Source organism: Oryzias latipes, chromosome 13 (assembly GCF_002234675.1).
Source record: "Oryzias latipes chromosome 13, ASM223467v1".
In the NCBI taxonomy this organism is placed as follows: Eukaryota; Metazoa; Chordata; class Actinopteri; order Beloniformes; family Adrianichthyidae; genus Oryzias; species Oryzias latipes.
In genome coordinates this window covers 2,436,382-2,457,414 of record NC_019871.2, presented here as the reverse complement: position 1 = coordinate 2,457,414, position 21,033 = coordinate 2,436,382, and the positions used below count along the sequence as shown (strand labels likewise).

The 21,033-nt window shown below is 42.6% G+C and overlaps 3 protein-coding genes and 3 non-coding genes across 9 annotated transcripts; all 6 read right to left on the bottom strand.

Moving 5' to 3' along the window:
- Window positions 1-1,346: 1,346 nt before the first annotated feature.
- Window positions 1,347-6,864, bottom strand: kctd14 (potassium channel tetramerization domain containing 14). Of its 3 annotated transcripts, none has more exons than XM_011482174.3 (5): window positions 6,629-6,864; window positions 3,419-3,643; window positions 3,207-3,341; window positions 1,884-2,202; window positions 1,347-1,783 (listed from the first exon to the last, which is right to left on the bottom strand). In XM_011482174.3, the coding sequence occupies exons 1-4, from the start codon at window positions 6,680-6,682 to the stop codon at window positions 1,891-1,893; spliced, it is 726 nt and encodes a 241-aa protein (XP_011480476.1). In that variant the 5' UTR covers window positions 6,683-6,864; the 3' UTR covers window positions 1,347-1,783; window positions 1,884-1,890. The 3 variants fall into 3 exon arrangements, with proteins under 3 accessions (XP_011480476.1, XP_011480477.1, XP_004075225.1); XM_011482175.3 differs by having other exon boundaries at window positions 1,347-1,736; XM_004075177.4 differs by having other exon boundaries at window positions 1,347-2,202; window positions 6,629-6,862.
- An 84-nt stretch (window positions 6,865-6,948) lies between these two features.
- Window positions 6,949-12,583, bottom strand: rps3 (ribosomal protein S3). The gene is made up of 7 exons (XM_020708002.2): window positions 12,471-12,583; window positions 11,491-11,621; window positions 11,253-11,346; window positions 10,754-10,848; window positions 7,581-7,768; window positions 7,308-7,511; window positions 6,949-7,023 (listed from the first exon to the last, which is right to left on the bottom strand). Exons 1-6 carry the CDS (start codon window positions 12,498-12,500, stop codon window positions 7,312-7,314), a joined length of 738 nt encoding a protein of 245 aa, XP_020563661.2. The 5' UTR covers window positions 12,501-12,583; the 3' UTR covers window positions 6,949-7,023; window positions 7,308-7,311.
- Window positions 7,117-7,268, bottom strand: LOC111948542. Its single transcript, XR_002874555.1, has one exon. It is a non-coding gene; the product is annotated as a small nucleolar RNA SNORD15 (small nucleolar RNA).
- On the bottom strand, window positions 7,990-8,139 carry LOC111948541. The gene has a single exon (XR_002874554.1). It is a non-coding gene; the product is annotated as a small nucleolar RNA SNORD15 (small nucleolar RNA).
- LOC111948543 lies at window positions 10,927-11,074 on the bottom strand. The gene has a single exon (XR_002874556.1). It is a non-coding gene; the product is annotated as a small nucleolar RNA SNORD15 (small nucleolar RNA).
- Window positions 12,584-13,446: 863 nt separating the features above from the next.
- On the bottom strand, window positions 13,447-20,628 carry LOC101173484 (ras-related protein ORAB-1-like). 2 transcript variants are annotated; one of them, XM_011482172.3, is made up of 8 exons: window positions 18,413-20,628; window positions 17,188-17,258; window positions 16,887-17,115; window positions 15,973-16,045; window positions 15,805-15,900; window positions 14,555-14,650; window positions 14,355-14,486; window positions 13,447-14,128 (listed from the first exon to the last, which is right to left on the bottom strand). In XM_011482172.3, the coding sequence occupies exons 3-8, from the start codon at window positions 16,898-16,900 to the stop codon at window positions 13,898-13,900; spliced, it is 642 nt and encodes a 213-aa protein (XP_011480474.1). In that variant the 5' UTR covers window positions 16,901-17,115; window positions 17,188-17,258; window positions 18,413-20,628; the 3' UTR covers window positions 13,447-13,897. The 2 variants fall into 2 exon arrangements, with proteins under 2 accessions (XP_011480474.1, XP_011480475.1); XM_011482173.3 differs by having other exon boundaries at window positions 18,735-20,628.
- Window positions 20,629-21,033: the final 405 nt, after the last annotated feature.

Sequence of the window (21,033 nt, the reverse complement as noted above, 5' to 3'; positions counted from 1 at the left end):
AGAAAAACAGGCGACTGAACTGACTTCATTTGGTTGGAGACGGAAGTAAACCATTTTCTATGGATGACATCACACTCGCTCACTCCACTTCTCCGATACAGTCAATGAGACAGGTCTACATTTTGATAAACAACATTACACACCACAGTGGTGGGGCTTATCTCTGCAAATGATGAGTCTGAGTGAGAAACTGCTAGTGTCCCTCTACCGCAGCGCAATAGAGAGTATTTTAACACACTGTGTCTGTGCCTGGTTTGCCAGTTGCACAGCTGCAGCTAGGAAAGCTCTCCAGAGAGTCACTACGAGAGCCCAGAGGATCATCGGCTGCCCTCTTCCATCCCTGGAAAAACTGTACAGTTCCTGCTGGCTAAAAAAGGCTCAGAACATTCTGCAGGATCCATCACACCCTGAACATTCTCTGTTTGAACTGCTGCCTTCAGGCAGAAGATACAGGACAATTAAAACAAGGACAAACAGATTAAACAACAGCTTTTATCCAAGAGCCATCGTGGCCTTAAACACTGCTAAACAAGGTTAATTTATTAAGAGAAGCGCGCAATAGCTGGAGAAGGTGTAACCTACTGGTGTTTTATATGGTCTTATTCGCAGTTTTAGTTGTTGTTTTTTTTAAATTACCTTTTTATTCCACCGGAAAATTGCACTGTACTTTTGTTGTACGACGTACAATGACAAATAAAGATATTCCTATTTCTATTAAAGCAGCCGCCTGTCATCTTCAAAATACTTCCAGGATTAAAGATATGATCTGTAAGCAGGACCTGGAGAAACTAGTTCATGCATTCATCTTAAGTGTAACCGTGTTTTTACAGGACAACCAAGAACATCAATCGGGAAACTGCAGCAAATTCAGAACTCTGCAGCTCGGGAGACCAAAACATCAGTCCAGATCTGAGGTCTTTCCCCTGGCTGCAAGTCTGCCAGAGGAAAGACTTTAAGGTTCGGATTCTTGTTTTATAAAGCTTTGGATGGATCCGGTCTTCTGTCAGTTGCTAGAGTTCAAACCAAACATAGAGAAGCTGCATTCAGCTTCTAGGCTCCACAGATCTGGAATAGACTAGCAGAAAACCTTAGATCAGCTGAGACACAAAAGTCCAGGTTAAAGACCCGCCTGTTCTCAGCTGAATTAGATTAGATTTTATCTGCACTGTTACTTTTAATATTTCTCTTTTGAAATTTTAAAAATATTTATTTTGGTGATCCCTCCTTTAATCTTTCTATAAAATGTTTATTTTAATGTTTTAAGTAAAGCCCTTTGAATTGTGTTCATAAATAAAATGTGCTGCACCGATAAACTCGACAGACGATCATGAAATCAAAGAGAAAAATCGGATTATTTTGTCCTAATCTTTATTGAAAAATGAGTTCAGGCTGCATCTGCTGAAGGAGGAAATTCTGATTTTCGTGTTTTATCGTGGATGAGCAGAGCCAGAGGGGTGCAGTTGTCCTCTCTGCTGACCCGTCTTGTTTTTCCCCGTGCTGATCACACAGGATGTGGTGGCGTGCTCCACCTTGTATTGTGGTGAAGTCACAGCGGCCCTGCCATCCAGCGCGTTCGCCGCTTGCACCTTTCAGTTTCCCTTCAAGCGGTTGTTGGATTAGCCAACATTGAGAGTTTGACGCAGGACTCCGGTCCGAATCAGAATTTCCCCTCAAAGCTGTGAAAACTCTCAGCCGGCGTGACGGCAGCAGACGTTACACAGACAGATGCTGCGAAGCTGCAGGAGGGAAAGAGCCGTCCGAAAAGCTAGAATATCTGCAGGAACTTAAGACACAGTTTCACACCCACATGAGTGAAAACAGGCAAACTTTGTACTTTTGATAACCCCTTTCATCTGAAGGGACGATGTGTTTTCTGGTCTCACCGCCTCATCACCACCAGGTGAAGGTGAGTTTGTAGAAGAAGTTGTAGCTCCTGGACAGGAACAGCCTCCCTGTGACGTGAGGCTCGATGCTCACTCTGTAGCCCCGACGCTCAATGTCCATCTTCACGCAGTCCAGCAGGTCTTTGACAGACGGCGTCGCCCTCCACGGCCCGAACGTCACTAACGAGTCCTTGTCCGCCTCCAGGTTGTTTATGGCGTTGTCGTGGAAACCCAGGTCCTCGTCTGTCCGCAGCACGCAGATCAGGATGGAGGAGTGACGCGTGGCGACGGCCTCGGCTCTGGCGATGCGGATCAGCACCTGGGGGACAAGAGATCGGATGATGCAGAACCACCTGAGCTCATATGGCGCAGATTTCCATCGTTTCTGCTCTCCTCCAGTCTGTGCAGGTGATGAAACAGGGAGATCCACGCTGCACCTGCTGATTTCTGCCAGAAACCTCCTCAGGAGGTTCTCACAGGTGGAGCCGCGGCTGAAAGGTTATGCAATGCAGTCGTCTCCGGTGAGCACCACCAGAGCACCCCCAAAGAAACGTTGGTTCTTAGTTAAAGCTGCAGACGGGTCTCCTCTGTGGAACACCTGGTTAAGCCCCATTTATGGTATGAGAAATATGTTTTCCTCATTTGACCGTCCCCTGAGGGAGCGGTGAGGTGCATGTTTGGAACCATTTGGTGATTTAACCCCCCAATCCAAACCCTAAATGCTGAGTGTCAAACAGGGAGTCATCAGGCCTCATTTTTAGAGTCTTTGGTTTGATTTAACTGTGGATTTGAACCTAGATCTTTCCAGTCTCAGGTCAGACACTCTACCACTAGGCCATTGGTTGGTTTTCCATTGGTTGGCAGCTAAAGGCCAACTCAGGGAAGGAATCAGTTTTCTTGACATTTATCTGCGTGATGATCGTCACACCTGAGGCAAAGATTGTGCTGGAACGTAAGGTGCTTCTGAAAAGAGCAAATGGAAGAGGCCAACAGAGGAAAACCAGCAAAGCAGCCAGAGGAGAAGAGCTGAAGATGTTCCAAACACGGATGGCTCCAGTCTCCAGTAAGGTCCTGCTTCATCATCATCCGAAACCAGAACGTTCCCAGTCAGTTTAAGAGGACTCGGTTTGGTGCAGAACTTTCTTTTGATCATGAAAGGTTCGGATACCGACTCAGGCTGCAGAGTTCTGGTAAATAAAGTCACCTCAGCATCAAAATAGTCAGAGAAAACATGGTGTTTTTATGATGTCGCATGGCGGTGACATCAGTCCATAAAGAGGCGGAGCAGAAACCCAGAATGATGGGTGGATAGGTGCAGCTCACCTCAATGTTTTCCTTGTAATGTGGGACTTTGGCGAGGAACTGTTGCCTCCCCACCAGCTCCCCGAACAGCGGAGGGGTCTCCTCCAGCCGCTTGATCAGTGGTTTGATGTTGTAGTGAACCGCCTCCCTGTGAACCTGCAGGAACAGGGACTTCATCAGAATCTGGATCCCCACATCACTTAGAAGTCTGGGACTTTGGGGAGGACTCAGACCTCCAGGATGTTGGCGGTGGGGAGCTGCTCCGACCTCAGGAACTCCAGAACGGCTCCAAAGTGGGAACCGTCGCGGTCGATGAAGTACCGCCCCTGAGGGTCGGTGCGCAGCTTGGGCGGAGCGCTGAACAGCTCTGCCAGCTTGGAGTCAGGGTGCTTTCTGAGCATGCTCAGTGAGGTGCTGAACAAGTGTCCCCCAACATTTAGGTGGACAACAGAAGAAAGCTAAAGAGAAAGAAAAAAAAAACCCATCAGTGATGTGAATGTGGGAGAATGTAAGGATGAGAGGAGATTGGTCCAAGTAGGTCACCATGACAAAAACACCTCCTTCTATGACATCTAAACACCAGAAACCACGTCCAGTTGTGCAGACACACAGCTTATCTTGACTTGTGAGTGGTCAGGAGCTACAGGAAGGTGCAGTGCGTGTCACTGACACACATGTGAGTTTACACACGCCTTTGAAGTCGCTCTCATGCGCTCTCTGGTCTCATGTTGCACAGATTTTGGAGTGTTGCTTCAGTTTCTGTTTCTGCACGGCCCTCTGCAGGACCAATGATCTTCAGAAGATCTGCTGATAACAGTCCTGCATGACCCAGTTTTACTGGAGCCGTAGGTTTACATTTTCTGATAGACTTTCAATGCCCTCTGTGCCCACTTCCCCTGGCTGCACCCCCCCCCCCCCCAAACTGCTCTCCTTCACAGCTGAAAGTCTCCAACCTCAACGTTCTTGCACTGTATTTCACTGTCTAGACTCATAAACTGTGTTTTTGAACTTGTGCAGCATCTCTGGGGGCATTTAGATGCAGAACCCACTGAGATGCCCCCGCCCTACACAGATGTGTGGCTGTTCCAAATACCTATTCCAGCGATGACCCTTCAGCACGACAGCCAGCCGAGCTCAGCGCAACAAAACTGCAGCATTTCTGCAGCTCGTACGCTGCAAGAACACTGCAAACCAAAGAGCATCTCCATGAAGTCGCATCACTCTGACAAACAAACACGAGCGCTCAACACTGATATCTGCTTCCGATTGGAGAAGCGGGGACATAACCACACTCGAGCCCTCTTCACATTATTTTATGACATTTTCATCGTCACTAAGACACTAGCAGACGGCTTCAGGTGGTCTGCAGTGTACAAAAACACACTTTAACATATTCTCCTCAAATGCAGACTTGGAATCCCTGAATGAGAAGCTAACTTCAGTCTGTCTCATTGACTGTAAGTGAGAACTGGACCGAGTGACGTTCATCCATAGAACATGGTTCACTTCTGGCAACCAAATGAAGTTTGTGACGTTTGGTGATCTGGAAGCACCTAAATGTCCGTTTCATGCACACAAAGCAAATCAGCCGTTTAGTTTGTTCCTCCTTCACTAAAATTCAGTTTCTTAGCTTTAAGAATATTGTGTTGACTTGCAGCTCTGTGTCGTTCTAGAGTTTTCCTTGTATAAACACAGCTGATGGACCAGACCAGCAAGTTCCCACAAGTTTGTTTTTTATAGCAGTCTGCAAATACGCAGATGATCCGCTGATTACCGGTTGACGATGAGCAGAGAAGGGCAAAAGCCACGGCCTCCGTTTATTTCTAACGCCCCTCCAAAGCCTCTGATCTCGGGGGTGACGCCAGGACAAAGGAGATTCTGATAAATCGCATTTTGCTTTTGCTCAAAGCGTTGGAAGGAAACCTTCACTGGATGTGGTTTTCAATCTTTGACGTGTCAAGTTTCACAAATCTACAAAAATAAAAGAGGTCACAACCAAACCTGAGAAAACTGGTTCATTATTATTTGTGTTGTTAACTTTTTTTTTTTAAATATCCTATAACTGTTTAAAGGAACATGAAGTGAAACAAACTGACAATTATTAAACTGTTTCAAATGTTTAAGTAAAAAAGTGGCTGGAAATTGATTCATTATATTTTGATTGGTTTATAAAAATAATAAATGAAAACGAAGAGGACTGCTGCCATTGAAAATATAGATTTAAATTAATTATGATTAAAGAAAATGTCACACAAAAAAAATTAAAATTATAATTAAAGCCAGTAGGAAACACATTTAAAAAATGAATATTGAAAACTGTAATAAAAACACGTTTTTAACACATTTCTGAGTCAAATTTATTTTTAAGATAAACTATATCGTCTGACAGAACATGCAAATAAAGCCTCATTGAAATGTAATTCTTTAACTTTTTTTTTTACATTTTGAGGATTTAATATATTTATAATGACATTTTCAATACTTTTAAATAATAGATGTTAATCTTTGCTTGTTTTTTTAATGGTTTTCTTATTATTTTTCTGACATAGTTATAAATGCAAGCAGCTGGCCACTTTGGAATTTCCTTCAGTATTAATAAAGCTTCTATTTTAAAATCTAAAGACTGAAGGTATTAATAGTCTAATACTTTGTGTTTTAAAATAGATCTATGGCAAAAAGAAGTGTGAGCACACTAAATTATCTGTCCACAGAGGGGTCGTTTCTTTTCTTTATGGTTCCAGTTTTAAGATCCATCAGGTCACGTGCTTCTGAAACTGACTTACGGGAGATTTTTAGTTTAATTTCTTAACTAAACCAAATTTTATTCTCATTAATCAAACTTTTGAACACAGGCACAAATGAGAGTTTCATAAAAATGATCTAATTTTACCAGTGTTTTTTTTTAAATATAAAAATATTTATAGATAAATAATATCACATGTATAAAGTGTTTCAGTTAGACTAATGAGGCTAAAGGTTTAAAACCTTCACCTGAAAATTGATTGAGAGGACCGTTAGTGACATTCCTGAAACGTTTTATCTTATTTTTCTTTGTTAAAAATTGTAAATCCTGATTGTTTTCTTAATAAAAACGGGAAAAGATAAATGACAGAGAAATAATAGAAATGAATGTAAAAAAATCAAAAGAAAGAATGAGTTAGGCACGCGACAGCCAGGACGGGTTTGGAACTGTCACGCGGGCTGAAGCGCCCCCTGCTGGTTCAAAGCTGCACCTGCCGGTGAGCGGTTCGTCAACAGTTCTGCATCTGTCGGGACTTGAACTTTAGTTCGAGGTTTCTTGAGTTACGCGGGGCTAAATTTCTACTTTTGAACCAAAAACCCGCAGAACGGAAGCGAGAACCGTCAATACAACGAGGAGATACGATCGCTGTTCGGCGGAAACTGTCAGAGTCTGAACGGAACCGTTAACGGCGTCTTCTTACCGCGAGCGCAGAGGAAGCGGGTCTTTCCGTTGACTTATAGTCCGGTAGACTCATAGCGACTGCATGAAAGTGCTGGAGGCTCTTTGCTGAAAGCAGGTGGAACCGAAGTTTTCACAGGTGGAGAGGAGTGGGCGTGGCTTCAGCATTACCCGGACCCACGGATCTGGCGCTGACGTCACTAATGCAGAGCTGCAGGTCTTCCAGAGTTTTACTTAATTTGTTTTACCTGTGAACACCTGCACTGATCTTCTTAAACACCTGAGCGCTTTTGTTTCATGGTTTTGTTTATTATGGGATGGAATAAAAACACCAACATTAAATGTATTTTCCAGATTTTATTGGTTTTGTACACAAAAGTCACAGACTCTTCTCCATCCAGCAGAACCGTGATCGACCTGCAGAACAGAAGATCCAACGTTAAAACCAAAGATGGAAAAAAGGGATTCTAATCAGCTGCTTTATGGGACCAGAACACGTCTGATCTGGACCCTTCTCAGACAAATGCCTCAGTGTCTTCAGGCAAAAAGGCCCCGCCGTGTTCTGATGACCTGAAGCGGACCCACAGAACGTGGATCTGGACCAGGAGCCACCAGAACCAGGCCGGGGTGTGTTCCGACTCGTCATCGTCTCATCACTGAAGGGTGGGTCTGACGGGGACACGTCTCAGGGGGCGTCTTACCCTCCTATGCGGTGGGGACCGGGGCTCCCTGGGGCATGACGGGCACCTCCGGCTTGGCCCCCTTCTGCTCAGAGATGGGGGCGGTGGGGAGGCTCTCCTCCTTGGGCTCCACGATGCTGACGTGGTCAGGGAGGGGCTTCTTGGGGCCGATCTTCCCACTGGGGTCCCAGGGCAGCATGATCTTCACTTTGATGCCCAGCACACCTGAAAACCCCAACAGTTAAAAAGGAGTCTCAAAGAAGATGATGTCACGGGGGGGCGGAGCTCGCTTACCCTGCCTCAGCAGGACGTGGCGGACCGCTGTGTCCACATAGTAGTTGACGGGGTCTCCGCTGTGGATCATCAGGCCGTCCACAAACTTCATGGACTTGGCCCTCTGACCCCTCAGCTTGCCGGACACCACCACCTCACAGCCCTTGGCGCCGCTCTCCATGATGAACCTCAGAACGCCATAGCACGCCCTGCAGGAGGGGAGGAGTCACAACACGGTCAAATCTGTCCATCTTTCTGCAGTGGATAGAGAAATAAAGTTTTTCTTAGATACAATAGAATCAAAATTTATTGCTACATTATAGATAAATCCACAAACAGTCACCTCACACTGAATATCCAATATTTTAATTTACTCTAAAATATTTGGTTCCTTTCAGCCTCATTCGTGGAGGACAAACTTAACGTCGACCCTTCTCAGACAAATGCCTCGATGTCTTCAGCTGAAAAGGACCCGCCGGGTTCTGATAACTTTTGAGCAGAACCACAGAACGTGGATCTGAACCAGCAACCAGAACCAAACGGAGCCCTGATCCGACTCGTCATCGTCTCATCACTGAAGGGATTTGCTGAACTCCTTCAAAGTAAACACCAGGAGGGCGTGTGGGACCTAAAGGTGCATAGATGCCGTCACAAACATCAGCAGGTGTCATGTAAAGCCACAGAACCCCGCCCACAAACGGCGCCGTCTGTAAGCCAGTTGCAGAAATGAAGGCACATCTGGATCTTTTATGTTTATTTCGTTGTTTCTTCCTTTAATTTTGCATTACGGTCGGGAGAATCAGTCTCCTGATTGGAGGAGCTACAGAGCGAGCTTTAAACAGGATGAACGCTCCTGCAGTTGCCATGGGAGACGTGAGGTCACTTAAAACAAACGGACAGACTGGAGACGGAGAGTCCATTTAAGGCGTGTGCTCCTGAACAGGTGGTGTCACCGCCGCCTACAGCTCTGCTGGAGTCTCTCTGCAGTCCAGACATCCAACCGGACTTTGTTCATATTTACTGAAGGAGTCTACAGATGCTATGGCTGTCCCCTGTGACATCATCGAAACAAAGCCCAGAGCCTTTACCGCCTCCAACCACTCTTTCATCTACTCCCCCACAGACCTACTGAACCACCACCATGCAGATCAGACCACAGTCTCGTGGTTCTGCAACATCCACTGGAAACCCTGTAGGTCCGACTCTGGGATGGCCAGAATACTGATGGACCGTCTGCCTCTTTTAACACGTTTCTGCACAGACCACACTGTAAACACCAAAGAGGTTCGCCGCCACTCCAAAAAACCACGACCTGAAGGTCCTTTACCTCAGAAGAGCGAGCAGATACAGGATGGTCTGCACTCGTTAGTGTTGGTTTTCCATAATCTTTCACTGGATTTCCAAAACTACCAGAGACACACTGAACCATCCGCCTTTGTCTGCCTCGCTGTCAAAACTGCAGCCGCCGCATCAGCGACTGTTTGTGTTGGTGTGGAAGAAAACTGCAGGAACGTATGGAAGCGGATCACATTAAAAAGAAAGAAAAAAAGTTTATTTTGTTCTAATTTTCGTTCTAATATTTTTAAGAGCTACAAAAGCAAATAACCAACATCTGCTCATGAAAACTATAAGATGAGCTGCAAATAAGTAGAAAAGCCACATTGTGTCCGTGTCACAGACATGATCCGATTGGTTTACGTGTTTGTCATCACCAATCCGTTTTGATCTTTTGCTTTTTTTCTCAGCTGAATCTGCACAACAGCTTATTTGTAAATAGGTTTACTCATTCACTGCATGGTTATATCTTATATTTAGTGTGAATGTTTCAGATATCTGGTAAATATCTAACCCTGTCTTTTATTTAACCTTCAGGCATTTAGAGCAAACAGCAAAGTAAACATCAGTGTCCAGGGAAACCCATTTCTTACTGAACATATTAAAGTTAACCCCTTTAAATCCTTCCTTCCTCATCCACTAACAGAGTAAAACGTGAAAACGCATCAGACAAACATTTGCTTTTCTCATTGACTCACCCCAAATGATCTCAAAAACATCGCAAGAACTCATTAACTCCACAGAAACCCCTAATATCAATACTCTCTTAGAATGAACCTGCAGGTTGTGGACGTATCTCTATCTCCAAAAATGAGTGATTTCAGAAAAAATGAAAGCAAAAACTAGAAAAAAAAAGGTTAAGTTGGCCACACCCACAACATGAGCATCATTCAGGGCTTTGTTGTTGGGATTGACACAAACTAACCAATTCATACAGGTCAATCCTTCAGACTTCCAACGTTTTGCTCTGTAATGTTTGTAGGAAGAGCAAAACAGAATTGTGACGAGCACAAACAGACACTTTGTGGCTTTTCTTATAGTTTTCACGAGCAGACGAGGTTAGAGTCCAGCCTGTTTGGTGTTTTTTTGCTTTTGTAGTTCTTAAAAATATTAGAACAAAGATCACAGAAAAGATTTGAACAAAGTTCACCTGTTTTTATTTTATGGAATGCAATAAGCTTCCATAGTAACGCCATCATGACCAGTTTTCCAAAAGTTCTGACTGGATTGTGCAGCGCTCAGCAGCTGTCGCTCACCGATCATGTGAGGTTCAACTTCTGAGGTTAGGTTAAACAATTTCAACTAGAATTTCAGCTTTAAGTGTTTTTTAAAATGTTTATAAACCCAAAATCTTTAAAATGTCATGACTTTTTCAAAACCTTACAAAAGACCTTTCAAGGGTTAGAAATTACATTTTTTAAATCCCAAAACTTTCCAGGTTGTTCATGACCTCAAAGACAGCTTGAGGAGAAAGCCAGAACACAACAGCACCACACCTGAAGTCTGAAACACCTCAGACTGCTAACAGACTCCCATAATGCAGTGCGGTTACAGGGCGCTTTTACAATTCTGTCTGATGTAACAGGATGATGTAAACCTGAAGACTCCACTTCCATCAAATGGAGTTTTGGAGAACACAAGCAGATGTTTGGAGCAGAAGCAGATGTGTCTTTTATTTTGAAGATCCAATTATGAAGTTTGCAGGCAAGATTTGAACCGCACTAATTTTTTTCACGGAAGCGTTTTGTTTATTCTTACTATAAATATACTTTTTAGTGCAGTTCTTTTTTCCCTCCATTCTCAAACAGGCTCTATGATGGTTTGTACTTTCAGAGAAGGTCATCAGCAGCACTGCTTACCTCCTCACAGCCAGACCTCCCAGCAGCTTGTAGCGCAGAGACTCAGCCTGAGCGATGGCGCACAGCCCACGAGTGGCAACTTTCTCAGCATAAAGCTAGAAAAAACAGAACAAGACGTCGCTGCATCTTCAGGTTTGCACAGAAACGACTTCAATGATGGTCCGTCCGTCCACCCTTCTCAGACAAATGCCTCTTGTCTTCCTGTTTAAAGGACTTCCTGATCTGAGGAACGGCAGCGGGTCCACAGAACGCAGACCCGAAGCAGAACTCACAGACCCAGATAAAGTCCTGCTCTGTCTCGTCATCGTATCATCACTGAAGGGGATCGGGTGGGAAAACAAACTACAGGAGTGACTTCAACAACGATCCTCAGTTATTTCAGCCGGAGGATCTGCCGATTACTTCTGCTAAAGACTTTCTATAATAATAACACTGTCTAACCCACTGATTAGGGATTACAAAAGTGAATCTAAACAGCAAATCCTGTAGGTTGTCTCACCTCCACGCTGCCCTCAGGAAAACCGAACCTCTTCTGGACCACAGCGGTCAGCTCTCTGATCCGACGACCCTTCTCTCCGAGAACATTCTGAGTCCTGAACAAGACGGAAACATTTAAGATCACGGGTGAGAAACTGCTGCGTTCTTTATTTAATAGCTAAGACAGTTGCCTCTGAACCTGACGCAGAGGCTCGGAGTGTAAAAGTCAAAATTGTTTTAAACATTGATCCAACACGCACCTTGTGGCCAGGATGATGATCTCGGTCCTGGTTGGAGTCACCCGCACCTCCACACCGGAGTAGCCATCTTCAGCCAGTTCGCGAGTCAGAAACTCATTCAGCTCGGCTTTGAAAATACCGTCTGAGACGAACTGTTTCAAGACACCAGAGGGAGGTTCTGCTCATTCATGGGAGTTTTGACAGACACGAAGTGCTCAGAAATGAAGAAGATAGCATCAGTTTATCAAAGTCATTCAAAGCCAGAATATTAGTAGACAGTGCAAATAAATGAGATCTTAAAGAAAATGTGCCTCTGCCATGTTATATAAAAAGGTACAGAAACTACCAACTGTGACCCTGAACCCAATAAATCTGAGAAAGAAAAGGCAAAATATATAAATGACAAACTAAGGTAAGCCTAAATTACCATCAATAGCCTGATATAAATGATGAAATCTGATTCTAGCAATCAGGCATTTGAAGTAAAAAAATATGGGCTAATTAAAGAGTCAGTAGTACTATTAACAAAAATGAGTTTTACCTAATTTCTGCTTGGCTTTAATGTATACCTAAACATGATGATGAATTTGTGGCTCCAAAAATAGTTATTTAATTCCCCTAATCTTTGTAGTGTATGAGTACATGTGGCTAACTGACTCGCATGCTAGCAAAGCTAACATAACAAATATTGTCGAAACAGATCAAATTCTTCTTTTTATTTGCAGACTCTGGTTTATCCGCCTGGAAACCAGCCGTCCTGACTTTACGGTGCGGGTTAGAACCTGTTCAGACCGCTCACCGGTCCAGTCCCCGGCTCACAGAGCCATGCTAGCTAACGAAATGAGGGAAGCCGCAGCTCCAGCATCTGCTATAATCCTCCTCGCAAGGAACCACAACGGGCCGGGTAAACACCGGGACTGAGGATTAAACGTCTTATCCTTTATAGAATGATGTTATTTTCGTGATATTCAGCGATGAAAGAGAAATATAGTCCCGCTAACCTTCCTCTTCTTAGAGATTTGCACCGCCATCTTCGAACGGGCCGTGGACAGGAAAGGACTCTGCCAGTAACCGGAAGTGAATTTATAGGAAATTGTCGTTTTCCGGTGACGCAATGTCCCAGCTTCTTCTGGAAAATGTAGTTTCGACAACAAATAAATAATCCTAAAGTGTATCCTGTATTTTATCAGCATTTAATAACTTTCAGCTGCACTTATTAACAATATTTTTACTGTTTCCATGTTTTTGAAAAATTATTTAAACACGCTGACATTTAACAAATAATTAATATTTGACCTAAGGTTGTTTTTGCTGTATTTTTTCTGCATTTATTTAAAATGCAAAACTACGCAAAGTCTGCATATTCCTTTTTGATATTTAAAATCAGTTTTGTGGACATCAATTACATATTAAAACAAAAATAGTTTTACTTGTTTTTTCTTAAAATGTTTTAAGCACTTTGCACCACTTTAATATAAAAAGGTGCTTTCTAAATAAAGTTGGATATGTTGTATATGCTGCCCTCAACAGAGAAGCCTGTATAGTTTTCTAGACATTTTTGTTATAACTTCTTTACAATAACGACACACAACACAATGCACAACAACTAACCTACGATTATATGTTTATAACCAAACACATTTTTGCACAAGTGCTACTTATTTTTTCCCCTGAATATTGATCCTTGCTTAGGTTAAAATAAAACTAAAATATTTTATTGATAAGAAAAATAGTGCTTTGATCATTTTTTTATTCTACATTTTTTTCGTACAATTCAGGCTGTTGATCTAACGAAAAAGGACAACACGTAGATTGAAAAATTTTCCTTTCAGTTGTTAAAAGTTGTTACATGTGGAGGTTTGGAGAAATTCCTGAAACTTGGTCCTAAAAGCTCCACTTCTATGACTTCCTTTTAACCTCATATCTTATGAAAGCCAAACATTTAACGTCATTTCAGATTGAGAACCTTAACCACGGTTCATTTCTCCAATAAAACAATACTTTATTACCTGTCTTTAACATATAACACCACAGTTTTTGTACAGTTTTTCTTAAGATCCTAATGATAGAGAGGGGTTTCTCCAGTTACCATCCAGCCACATTTTAACGATTTAATATCACAGATTTCAACTTTATTTTATTGATTTTAACAGCAAAAGAAGTAAAACACAAAAAAAAATTCTTCGGGCAAGGAAATACATCCTGGATAAAAAATGGTGATGACCGAGTCACTGATGACTAATTCAACATCTTTATGTTATTATCTTAAAAAATAAAACCCATAGTTTTTTATTTGGCTCAATTATTGTAGGATATATGTTTTCATCAAATATTAGTAACAAAATGAATTCACTGCAGATTTATTAATATTTTTTATCTTAAAGAGCAAATATATCAAAATATTCCTTTCGGTTTATCTGTCCACATCTCAACAGCAGTTCCTGGTATCCTGCGTTGGTTTATCCCCTCCTAGCCACACGGGGGCGCTGTTGATCTTGGAGCCCTGTGCTCTGGAATCATGGGTCCCCTGCATGCCTCCCCCCTCACTGGCCAGGCGACTGTGAATCTCAGAGGCCATGGTGAGGAAGGCCTTCTCCACATTGCCAGAGCTCTTGGCGCTGGTCTCCAGGAAGGGGATCTTCAGCGAGGACGCCAGGTCCTGAGGGCAGAGGGCTGGTCTTCAGACGTACCAAACGGTTTCTGGCCCCCCCTTCAGGAAGGGGGCGGGAAAGGCTGTAGTAGAGTTCACAAACCAAAGGCTCTTCCATAAATGTATTTAGATCAAATCAAGACGTTTCTGTGGTCTACTAACATCTAAAAGGTTTTTTGATCTCCTCACAGCCTGCGATGACGGCTCTGAAGGATGCAGCTCCTCCTCCACTTACCTGAGCCGTGGCGGCATCCACCACCTTCTTACTGACGAGGTCAGACTTGTTCCCCACCAGCAGCCTGGAGACGTTCTCACAGGCGTACCGGTCTATCTCCTCCAGCCACTGCCTCACGTTGTTGAAGGACTCCTGCAGAAAACAACAGCTCTGACCGCAACGTTCGAAGCTCTCTCCAGCTCTGATGGAAGCGCGCTGACCTGCTCTGTGACGTCATACACAATGATGATACCGTGAGCTCCTCTGTAGTAGCTGGAGGTGATGGTGCGAAACCTCTCCTGACCTGCTGTGTCCCACTGAGGGCGTCAAACACACAAAAGCTCACATTTCTACAGTTTAAAAGAGAAAAAGTGTAGTTCACCATCCATCTTTTTTTGTGCCACTTCAGGCATTCAAGGGATTTCCATCATGTCTCAGGTGTTAACTTTCACCTGCTCCATCAGTTTGGAGGCACAATAAACTGGATTGATAATTTTCAGTTCTGTTTGTAGTTGAATGAGCTGAAGGGCAAAAGGAGAAATGTAAAAAGGAAATATGTTTTGTTTTTTGTAAATATGAAATGTTTTTTTTGTTTTGGCCACATCGCAGAGGAGAAACGTATTTCTTCACGTGGGTGTGCTCTCAGGCACAGAGGTTTGCATGTAAATGTAAATATGGACTTTTCAGGTATAAAACTGATGTTGTAATGCATTTCCCAAGCGCCTGCAGCTACGCGCCAACATGAATGACTGGGAACTATTGATGATGTCTGAACTGGAAGTCACTAGCTATGTCCGAATTCCGGCCTTAACTACTAAAAAACTTTGTAGTCCAGGACTATGTAGTGGACTGAATTTAGCAATTCAGACGCCACGCTCACTACTTATTTTTATTTTATAACTTCATATGACGTCATCGATTTCACTAAGTTAAAATCTCATTGATATGAGCGTTTTACGGCGATTATTTATGAGTCCACTGAATTCTGAAGATAAAAACGTTGATGGTTTATCAAAAAAATACATTCAAATGCTTTTTTTTGGCAAAAATGGTTCCGACGCAATGCATTGTGGTCTATATTCGCCAATCTAGTGAGTATCGATGCACACTGGTTTTATGCAGAGACTTCTGGGAAATTTCTAGGACACTGGATTATGGAATTGTAGATTAGAAAATGGCGAACAGGCTATAGAGTGAGTTCTGAAGAAATTCGGACACAACCACTGTTTTTCGAAAACTCTCTGTTTTTAGGGCTACCCGTGGGGGTATGGGAAGAATTTGGATTTGCCCCAACAGTTGTCTGGGGGGAGTGGGGATGGAACAGCCGATCCTTTGATCATTGGGTGACCTGCCCAACCACCCCAGCCGTCATGGTTACCCCTCGACTGAGACGCGTTCAATGACGTCATTCCCAAGAGGAATGGCACCAATTACACTGGTACAGCAACACCACGCAGCTCGTCACTCTTACAATCTGCAGCTTCACGGTCTTCCCATCCATATCGATGGTCCTGATCTTAAAGTCCACCCCAATGGTGGAGATGTAGCTCTCGGTGTATGTGTCGTCCTAAAACACACAAAACAATGGGAACGTCGAAAAGCCAGCATGCAGGTTTGTGCACATTTGGTTAATTTTTACCGCAAAGCGCAGCAGAAGACACGACTTCCCGACCCCAGAGTCTCCAATCAGAAGAAGCTTGAACAGGTAATCACTAGAAAGATCAATTAGAAAGATAAATGCCAGGAGTATGTCTTCATAAGTTCACTGAAGCTCATGGTACGAGGCAGGTTTGGGTTTTAGCTGTGGAGCAGATGCAGATGGACATCACTTTAGACAATGAAAAACAGGAAAAACCAATGTTTTTGGATAAAACATCTTAACTCTGCAGTTATCCTGATGTTTTATGGGAGTCGAGAGTTTTGATGTGAGGTTGCAGTCAGGACATACATTCTGCCCCAATAGCCCCACTTGGGACAGAAGAGTAGATCACAGAATATTCCACAGAGCTGTCAGAGAGCACACGGCAAAAACATTTGGATGTTTTTGCTTATATTTGGCATTTAGCTTGCAGGTTTATTTTCTCCCAGCCTGCTAATATGAACCAAACTACATTTCCCATCATCCACATGGTTCCAACACAGATATTTTCTTAAGAATATACAGAATATATATATTTTTTATTGCCTGGCTGTCATAAAGTTACAAAAAAACACATAAAACAGGTGACAGTGCAGCAGGAAAAAATAAAAATAAGAAAAGGACGTTTTAAAGAAGAAAGTTTATCTTCTGGCTGTAGGAAACAAACAAAAAGCAAGTATCAGAGGAAGCTTTTGTTCCAAAGCCTGAGATGTTAAATGTTGAAGATTCTTCGGCGTTTAAGGACAAACTTTTGTCTCTTTAAGGTGTTTTTAAGTTTTACATCCTTATCTTTTAGAAAGGCATCATCAGGACTTTGAAGGCTGCACATCAGATCTTTCAGCAAAGCAGAGGAAGACATTTTGTGTCTGCAGCTACGCTGTGGTCGCTTATAGAATACAGAAAGAAGCACTTACTATTCAGGATTCATGATCCGTGACGTCTGAACAGTCAAATCCCAAAAGTACAGACGGTCAGATGGTGTCTGACTCGGTGATCCTGTCCTCTGGCCAAAGGAACGTCTTTGTGTACTTTGGAGTTACCTGCCTTCTGAGCCGAGCGAGGAGCAGTCTGTTTCAGATGCATCATTTATTAATAAAGATCAGCTCAGGTTTCACTGAGGACAGCACCTGCAACCGTCCGACTCTGAGACACACAAAACACTCATTACTGTCCTCGCCTTAGCTGTTTTCATCCCAGAGAAGCTTCAGAGCTGACCTTCATCGGTGGCTGTGTGGTCTGCTGAACGCCAGGAGTTATCCAGCCAATCAGGACTCAGATCATCAAACCTGACCGAAGAATTTAAACAGTTTCGTTTCAGGAAATAGACTGCACCTTTCTAATGGAAACCCGACCTGTGAGCAGTTCCATCTGTTTTCAAGAATTTCTCAGGCCTGTTTTTATCCTGAAACTAACCCGGTTACCACTTTCAAGCAACCTGAATTCATCTTCTGTTTTTGTTCTAATCAGCGGTACCATAAGATAAAGGTCTACTTTCCCAGATGAACCGTTCCGAGCCAAAGAAGTTTGACGCCAAGGTTTTAAACCAGTCTTTGAGAGCCGCAAACCAGATGTCTTTAAACATGAAGAAATCGACTAGCAGAGCTTATAACCCTCCTCGAGTGTTCGGGTCAGCACTGACCCCATCTTTGTTTAGTTTTTAAAGTTAATTAACGTCAGAACTTGTTTGTCAATCCTCATCTCAACAAAATGAATTAGTTGTTGTTTGTTTATCCTTGCAAACATTTACTTTTTGTTTTGATTTTTTCCGCTTTTTGTTTTTGTAACCCAGAGAGCTACCTTCTAAAATATATTATAAAAGTTAGATTATAAAAGTAATCAAGTAGATGTAAAAGTTTTTACATTTTACATCCTTAACGTCTGCCTGTTCTTGTGACACATTTCATGGCTGACTTAAGATTCGGGTCAAAAGACCTGTAAACAAAAGTAACAACGTTAACGGGGGGGGGGGCTTAAAGTCAGTTTGAGCATTTGTTTGTTCGTTCATTTTGGATAGCAGCAGCCAAATACAGTCAAAAAGAAACAAATAAATGGAAAAAAATAGGAAAATTATGAAAGTATAAAGGAACATATTTTTCAACTGCAGTGGCCATATTGACCTCGTGGGCTCTTAAAGGTCAAAAGGTCCAAAATAGATTTTGAAGGAGACAACCACACACTACTTACTACACACACACACACACACACACACACACACACACGCACACACACACACGCACACACCCGCACACACCCACACCCACACACACACACATTCACATGTTTTGGATTTTTCTGGCTGCTGTCCCTGGTGTTGGAGTCAAAAACTCCTGGCAGAGCCCAAAAGCCCTCGAGGGTAGCGGCCCCTCCAGAGCTTTAAAGCGCTCCACCTCCATCCTTTCTGTCGCTGACTTTTAAAAAAGCGGCTCCATAAACAAACTACCTTTTAGTTGTGTTGTTCCACTTTGTGAAACATTTACAAAGTGGTTCAAGATCTGGAATAACTTTTCCTCTTTTATCCCACGTCTCCAGTTTTTTTTCTTCTCTTTTCTTTTGCTTGTTTCCTACTTTTTATTATCCATAACAAGAATAAATGCTGTCTTCCTCCTTCATTCCAGCTCTCTTCCTTTGTCCCAGTTGCTCCTCTTTTCTTCCGTCTTCTGATATCCTTCACTCCTCTCTTCTGTCCTTATCTTTTTCATTTCCATATTTCCTCCCTCTGCTCTTTTTTCAGGACAAAGTGAAAGTGATCCAGTTTTACTCACCCCCGACTTCACTGCCTGACCCCCCCGGTCACGAGAACAAGTAGAGGGCAGAGGATTGTGGGACGCGTGATGGCTGAGCAGCTGTGATGGGGTCAGAGGTCGGCGGTCCTGACGACGGCCTGTTGCCGGGATAGACACGGCGGTGTGGTGGTTGCCAGGGCGGCGGCGGCGGGGCTTTGTGCCGCTCCTGACGGCACAGAGAGATGGGAAAACTGGGGGAAGGGACCAGGAGAAGAAATAAGATGAAAAAAGAAACTGACAATGAGGGAAGGTTAGAGAGCAAGAGGAGGGGTGGGAACACAGAGCAGAAAGAGAGGAAGAATAAAAAGTCTGCGCTGAGAAACGACAGAAAACAAAGGAGAAAATCAAAAAATGAGAGGCAAACAGGTCAGCCCATCACTTCTCTCTTCATCCATGAAAGACAGATAATTATCTATTTATCAAGCCGAAGAAATGTCACCTCGAACAAAAAATATTCTGCGTTTATGAAGTCGGTATTTCAAAACAAGAAGATGAAATATGGTTTTCAATAGGATTTTTAAAAACTGCAACCAATAAAGTAGGATTGTCATGTGTTCCCGTAGCAACATCAGCAGGACATTACAACAAAACCCCAGATTTTACTTCACATTAAATTCAGAACACTTAAAAAGAACAGACATTCACATTGATGGGTTCAATTTCTGTTGTTTAGTTTATGTAATTCTGTGGTTTATAATAAAGAAAATGCCTTAATAAGCTCATAATGTCTCATAATAGTGACATTTTTACTTTCACATGGTTATTTTCCCCCAAGAGCAGAACTTCTTACTCTGCAGGTTTTTTCCTCCTTAAATTCTGGAAAACGACCCTGAAAATGACCACGTCAAAGTCAAAGCGGGTGGCAGAGCATCACTGTGTCTCCCCCAAAGCTTTATCAGCATGACCCTGTTTGAACCCTAAAACACCCCTGAGCTGTAGATTCCGAAGAGGTTTCATCGCAGACAAAACTCCAGATACAAAGACTGATGTTTGCAGAAAGAAGGCCACTTCTCAAAGTACCCAGGACCTGTGGGTGAGCAATGTCATGTTAGCTTCAGCTACAACAAATGAAACAAAAATCAATTCAGTCAGAAAACCTTTTTCCTGATTATTCCTAACTTTGAGATAAAAATGTAATATTTTCATAATTACGTTTGTCTTTCGATGTGTGACGTAATGAAAAATTAGAAGGGACAGTTTCTCTGTTAACTTGTGTTGGGAAAATACTTTTTGAATAGGATTTTTGAGGTCAAATTAAGAGTTTTTCCTTCCATTAGGAACGTTTGACGCAGCGTGATCGGCTGACGGTCTACGCTCTGGTTTGTAAATCTGCTGGAGGTGGACTTTTGCCTTGCATCAAGAATGAAATTCCAGTGTTTAGGATGAAATCTGGACTTTTTCCATTCAAAAAAGACCAAATTTACTGCAGTTTTTATGCACCCCAAAACATTGATAATAGGTTAATGCAGAAGGCTTTATTTTAACTAAATGATATTAAAACCTGCAGCTTCTTCTAATCTTTCACGTATGATCCTTTGATTTTATTTTCCGCTTTAACTGCCAGCTTTACCATTTTATTCAGACAAAATGTCCCAAAGAAGCAGGTTTTTCTCATTTATATTCCCTCAGTTTCAGCTCTCAGTATGTTACAGCTTTGGAGATCATTTAAAAACACAACCGATGACATTTTCTGAGTTTGAAAGAACAAAATAACAAATAAATGATGTTTGATAATTTAAATAATCCCAAGTACAGGTGTGTTTTTTTTTTGGGAGAGTAACCAGTTAAATAAAAGCTCATTTTCTGGTAAACGTCCTGACTGACTTCAGCTTCACCAGCGCTACAGTTTGTTTTAAAGTTGCACAGAAAGATGATCAGGTTGCATTGAGTGTGTTTTGTGTTCTTGCGTTTGTATGTTTTAAAGACTCGTCTGTATGAAGGAGAAGAACCGGTCATTGTTTGAATCCCTGAGTCCTGAGGGAGGCGGGATAAATAGGTGCTTTTCACTATTCAGTCACAGAGTCTGTCATGCTGGTTACCTCTGTGAGCGTTTTTAGCGTGTGCTGTAAGCGTCTGTGAGCATTGAAGACATGTTACCTATAGAGCTCTGATGTCATAGAAACATTTTGAACATAGACGCACTGTTTTACTAAAAAAACAAAAAATGTACCCTAAAAGAAATAAAAAGATAAATATATTTGATTAAAGTGAAACAAAAATGTATTTGTAGCTGCAAACAAAAATGCACCTACTGTAATTTATCATGTTTGTGAAAAAA

Excerpts from the sequence above, each read along its gene's own strand:
- kctd14 (XM_011482174.3), bottom strand. The coding sequence starts at position 6,682 with ATGAGTCTACCGGACTATAAGTCAACGGAAAGACCCGCTTCCTCTGCG. Across the intron at positions 3,644-6,628 it reads CCGCTTCCTCTGCGCTCGCG|CTTTCTTCTGTTGTCCACCT; the intron begins GTAAGAAGACGC and ends CTTTCTCTTTAG. Across the intron at positions 2,203-3,206 it reads ATTACAAGGAAAACATTGAG|GTGCTGATCCGCATCGCCAG; the intron begins GTGAGCTGCACC and ends CTTGTCCCCCAG.
- rps3 (XM_020708002.2), bottom strand. The coding sequence starts at position 12,500 with ATGGCGGTGCAAATCTCTAAGAAGAGGAAG. Across the intron at positions 11,347-11,490 it reads ATCATCATCCTGGCCACAAG|GACTCAGAATGTTCTCGGAG; the intron begins GTGCGTGTTGGA and ends CGTCTTGTTCAG. Across the intron at positions 7,769-10,753 it reads GGAGGTCTGGCTGTGAGGAG|GGCGTGCTATGGCGTTCTGA; the intron begins GTAAGCAGTGCT and ends CCCCTCCTGCAG.
- LOC101173484 (XM_011482172.3), bottom strand. Across the intron at positions 14,651-15,804 it reads AGACCGTGAAGCTGCAGATT|TGGGACACAGCAGGTCAGGA; the intron begins GTAAGAGTGACG and ends TGACGCCCTCAG. Across the intron at positions 14,129-14,354 it reads TGGATGCCGCCACGGCTCAG|GACCTGGCGTCCTCGCTGAA; the intron begins GTAAGTGGAGGA and ends CTCTGCCCTCAG.